This window comes from Procambarus clarkii, chromosome 4 (genome assembly GCF_040958095.1).
Source record: "Procambarus clarkii isolate CNS0578487 chromosome 4, FALCON_Pclarkii_2.0, whole genome shotgun sequence".
Taxonomy (NCBI): domain Eukaryota; kingdom Metazoa; phylum Arthropoda; class Malacostraca; order Decapoda; family Cambaridae; genus Procambarus; species Procambarus clarkii.
The window spans coordinates 13,635,761-13,640,966 of NC_091153.1; the positions used below are offsets into that span (position 1 = coordinate 13,635,761).

Sequence of the window (5,206 nt, forward strand, 5' to 3'; positions counted from 1 at the left end):
GGATTGTGTGGTGGATGGGGTGGTTGGTGGGGTGGTGGATGGTGTGGTGGATATTGTGGTGGATGGGGTGGTGGATGCTGTGGTGGATGGGGTGGTAAATGGTGTGGTGGATGCGTTGGTGGAGGCGGTGGTGGATGCTGTGGTGGATGGGGTTTTGTATGGTGTGGTGGATGGTGTGGTGGATGGGGTGGTGGATGATGTCGTGAATGGGGTGGTGGATGGGGTAGTGGATGGTGTGGTGGATGGTGTTGGATGATGTAGTGGATGGGGTGGAGGATGGTGTGGTGGATGCAGAGTGGATGCTGTAATGGATGGTGTGGTGGATGGTGTGGTGGATGGTGTGGTGGATGGGGTGGTGGATGATGTCGTGGATGGGGTGGTGGATGGTGTGGTGGATAGGGTGGTGGATGGTGTGGTGGATGGTGTGGTGGATGGGTTGGTGAATTAAGTGGTGGATAGTGTTGTGGATGGTGTGGTGGATGGGGTGGTGGATGGTTTGGTGGATAGGGTGGTGGATGGTGTGGTGGATGGTGTGGTGGATAGTGTAGTGGATGGGGTGGTGGATGCGGTGGTGGATGCTGTGGTGGATGGTGTGGTGGATGGTGTGGTGGATGGGGTGGTGGATGATGTCGTGGATTGGGTGGTGGATGGTGTGGTGGATGGTGTGGTGGATGGTGTGGTGGATGGTGTGGTGGATGGGGTGGTGGAAGCGGTGGTGGATGCTGTAATGGATGGTGTGGTGGATGGTGTGGTGGATGGGGTGGTGGATGATGTCGTGGATGGGGTGGTGGATGGTGTGGTGGATAGGGTGGTGGATGTTGTGGTGGATGGTGTGGTGGATGGGCTGGTGAATAGGGTGGTGGATGGTATTGTGGATGGTGTGGTGGTTGGTGTGTTGGATAGTGTGGTGGATGGTGTGGTGGATGGTGTGGTGGATGGGGTGGTGGATGCGGTGGTGGATGCTGTGGTGGATGGTGTGGTGGATGGTGTGGTGGATGGTGTGGTGGATGGTGTGGTGGATGGGGTGGTGGAAGCGGTGGTGGATGCTGTAATGGATGGTGTGGTGGATGGTGTGGTGGATGGGGTGGTGGATGATGTCGTGGATGGGGTGGTGGATGGTGTGGTGGATAGGGTGGTGGATGTTGTGGTGGATGGTGTGGTGGATGGGCTGGTGAATAGGGTGGTGGATGGTATTGTGGATGGTGTGGTGGTTGGTGTGTTGGATAGTGTGGTGGATGGTGTGGTGGTTGGTGTGGTTGATGGTGTTTTTGGATGGTGTGGTGGATGGTGTGGTGGTTGGTGTGGTGGATGGTGTGGTGGATGGTGTGGTAGATGGTGTGGTGGATGGTGTTGTGGTTGGTGTGGTGGATGGTGTGGTGGATGGTGTGGTGGATAGTATAGTGCATGGGGTGGTGGATGTGTGGTGGATGGTGTGGTGGATGGTGTGGTGGATGGTGTGGTGGATGTTGTGGTGGATGGTGTGGTGGATGGTGTGGTGGATGGTGTGGTTGATGGTGTGGTGGATGGTGTTATGGTTGGTGTGGTGGATTGTGTGGTGGATGGTGTGGTTGATGGTGTGGTGGATAGTGTTATAGTTGGTGTGGTGGATTGTGTGGTGGATGGTGTGGTGGATGGTGTGGTGGATGGTGTGGTGGTTGGTGTGGTGGATAGTGTGGTTGATGGAATGGTGGATGGTGTGGTGGATAGTTTGGTGGATGGGGTGGTGGATGAATGGTGGATGGTGTGGTGGATGGTGTGGTGGATTGTGTGATTGATGGTGTGGTGGATAGTGTGGTGGATGGAGTGGTGGATGTGTGGTGGATGGTGTGGTGGATGGTGTGTTGGATTGTGTGGTGGATTTTGTGGTGGATGGTGTAGTGGATAGTGTGGTGGATGGTGTGGTGGATTGTGTTGTGGATGGGGTGGTGGGTGGGGTGGTGTATGGTGTGGTGGATGGTGTGGTGGATGGAGTGGTGGATGGGGTGGTGGATGGTGTGGTGGATGGTGTGGTAAATGGTGTGGTGGATGGGGTGGTGGAAGCGTTGGTGTAGGCGGTGGTGGATGCTGTGGTGGATGGGGTGGTGAATGGTGTGGTGGATGGTGTGGTGGATGGGGTGGTGGATGATGTCGTGGATGGGGTGGCGGATGGGCTGGTGGATGGTGTATTGGATGGTGTTGGATGCTGTAGTGGATGGGGTGGAGAATGGTGGTGATGATGTAGTGGATGGGGTGGAGGATGGTGTGGTGGATGGTGTGGTGGATGGTGTGGTGGATGGGGTAGTGGATAATGTGGTGGATGATGTGGTGGATGGGCTGGTGGATGATGTCGTGGATGGGGTGGTGGATGGTGTGGTGGATGGTGTTGGATGATGTAGGGGATGGGGTGGTGGATGGGGTGGTGGATAGTGGTGGATGATGTAGTGGATGGGGTGGTGGATGGGTTGCTGGATGGGTTGCTGAACGGGGTGGTGGATGGTGTGGTGGATTGCGTGGTGGATGGTGTGGTGGATTGCGTGGTGGATAGTGTGGTGGATGCAGTTATGGAAAGTGTGGTGGATTGTGTAGTGGATGGTGTGGTGGAGGGTGTGGTGGATGGTGTGGTGGATGGGGTGGTGGATGCGGTGGTGGATGCTGTAATGGATGGTGTGGTGGATGGTGTGGTGGATGAGGTGGTGGATGATGTCGTGGATGGGGTGGTGGATGGTGTGGTAGATGGTGTGGTGGATGGGCTGGTGAATGGGGTGGTGGATGGTGTTGTGAATGGTGTGGTGGATGGTGTAATGGATGGGGTGGTGGATGGTTTGGTGGATAGGGTGGTGGACGGTGTGGTGGATGGTGTGGTGGATAATGTAGTGGATGGGGTGGTGGATGCGGTGGTGGATGCTGTGGTGGATGGTGTGGTGGATAGTGTAGTGGATGGGGTGGTGGATGCGGTGGTGGATGCTGTGGTGGATGGTGTGCTAGATGGTGTGGTGGATGGGGTGGTGGATGGTATGGTGGATGGGGTGGTGAATGGTGTGGTGGATGGTGTGTGGGATGGTGTGATGGATTGTGTGGAGGATAGGGTGATGGATGGTGTGGTGGATAGTGTGGAGGAAGGTGTTGTGGATGGGGTGGTTGATGGTGTGGTGGATGGGGTGGTGGATGGTGTATTGGATGGGGTGGTGGATGGTGTGGAGGATGGGGTGGAGGATTGGGTGGTGGATAATGTGGTGGATGGGGTGGTGAATGGGGTGATGGATGGTGTGGTGAATGGTGTGATGGATGGTGTGGTGGATGGTGTGGTGAATGCGGTGGTGGATCGTGTGGTGGATGGTGGAGTGGGTGGTGCGGTGGATGGTGTGGTGGATGCGGTGGTGCATGGGGTGGTTGATGGTTTGGTGGATTAGGTGGTGGATGGGGTGGTGGATGGGGTGATGGATGGTGTGGTGGATGGTGTGGTGGATGGTGTGGTGGATGGTGTGGTGAATGGGGTGGTGGATGGTGTGGTGGAATGTGTGGTGGATGAGGTGGTGGATGGTGTGGTGGATAGGGTGGTGGATGGTGTGGTGGATGGGGTGGTGCATGGGGTGGTGGATGGTGTGGTGGATGTGGGTGGAAGGTGTGGTTGATAGGGTGGTGGATGGGTGGAGGTGGTGATATGGATGGGGTGGTGGATGGTGTGGAGGTGGGGGGTGGAGGATGGGGTGGTGGATGGTGTTGAGGATGGGGTGGTGGATGGGGTGGTGGATGGGGTGGTGGATGGTGTGGTGGGTGGTGGTATGGATTGGGTGGTGGATGGAGTGTTGGATGGTGTAGTGGATGGGGTGGTGGATGATATGGTGGAATGTGTGGTGAATGGTGTGGTGAATGGTGTGGTGGATGGGTTGGTGGATGGTGTCGTGAATGGGGTGATGAATGGTGTGGTAGAAGGTGTGGTTGATGGGGTTGTGGATAATGAGGTGAATGGTGTGTTGGATGATGTGTTGGATAGTGTGGTGGATAATGTGGTAGATGGTGTGATGAATTGTACTCACTTATTTGTTCTTGCGGGGGTCGAGCATTGGCTCTTTGGTCCCGCCTCTCAACTGTCAATCAACTGATGTACATTAACCTGAGCCTACTGGGCTCTATCATATCTACATTTAAAACTGTGTATGGAGTCAGCCTCCACCACATCACTGCCTAATGCATTCCATCCGTTAACTACTCTGACACTGAAAAAGTTCCTTCTAACGTCCCTGTGGCTCATGTGGGTACTCATTTTCCACCTGTGTCCCCTTGTTCGCGTCCCACCAGTGTTGAATAGTTTATCCTTGTTTTTCCCGGTCGATTCCCCTGAGGATTTTGTAGATTGTGATCATGTCGCCCCTTACTCTTCTGTCTTCCAGTGTCGCAAGGTGCATTTCCTGCAGCCTTTCCTGGAAACTCATGCCTCTTAGTTCTGGGACTAGTCAAGTGGCATACCGTTTGACTTTTTCCAGCTTCGTCTTGTGCTTGACAAGGTACGGGCTCCATGCTGGGGCCGCATACTCCAGGATTGGTCTTACATATGTGGTGTACAAGATTCTGAATGATTCCTTACACAGGTTCCTGAACGCTGTTCTGATGTTAGCCATCCTCGCATATGCCGCAGACGTTATTATTTTTAAGTGGGCTTAAGGAGACAGGTTTGGTGTGATTTCAATTCCTAAATCTTTCTCGCTGTCCGTTTTATTAAGTACTTCATCTCCTATTTTGTATCCTGTGTCTGGCCTCCTGTTTCCACTGCCTAGTTTCATTACTTTGCATTTACTCGGGTTAAAGTTCAACAGCCATTTGTTGGACCATTCACTCAGTCTGTCTAGGTCATCCTGTAGCCTCCTACTATCATCCTCAGTTTCAATCCTCCTCATAATTTTTGCATCATCGGCAAACATTGAGAGAAACGATTCTATACCCTCTGGGAGATCATTTACATATATCAAAAACAGTATAGGTCCAATGACTGACCCCTGCGGGACTCCACTTGTAACGTCTCGCCAATCTGAGACCTCACCCCTCACACTGACTCGTTGTCTCCTGTTGATTAGGTACTCCTTTATCGAATGGAGTACCTTCCCTTTCACTCCAGCCTGCATCTCCAGCTTTTTCACTAGCCTCTTGTGAGGAACTGTATCAAAGGCTTTCTGACAATCCAAAAATATGCAGTCTGCCCACCATTTTCTTTCTTGCCTATTTTTGTTGC

General features: G+C 53.6%; 1 protein-coding gene across 1 annotated transcript; it reads left to right on the forward strand.

The window, feature by feature from the left end:
* Nucleotides 1-2,540: 2,540 nt before the first annotated feature.
* Nucleotides 2,541-3,389, forward strand: LOC138370616 (fap1 adhesin-like). The gene has a single exon (XM_069335174.1). It carries the CDS (start codon nucleotides 2,541-2,543, stop codon nucleotides 3,387-3,389), a length of 849 nt encoding a protein of 282 aa, XP_069191275.1.
* Nucleotides 3,390-5,206: the final 1,817 nt, after the last annotated feature.

Coding starts and splice junctions, on each gene's coding strand:
- LOC138370616 (XM_069335174.1), top strand. CDS start 2,541: ATGGAAAGTGTGGTGGATTGTGTAGTGGATGGTGTGGTGGAGGGTGTG.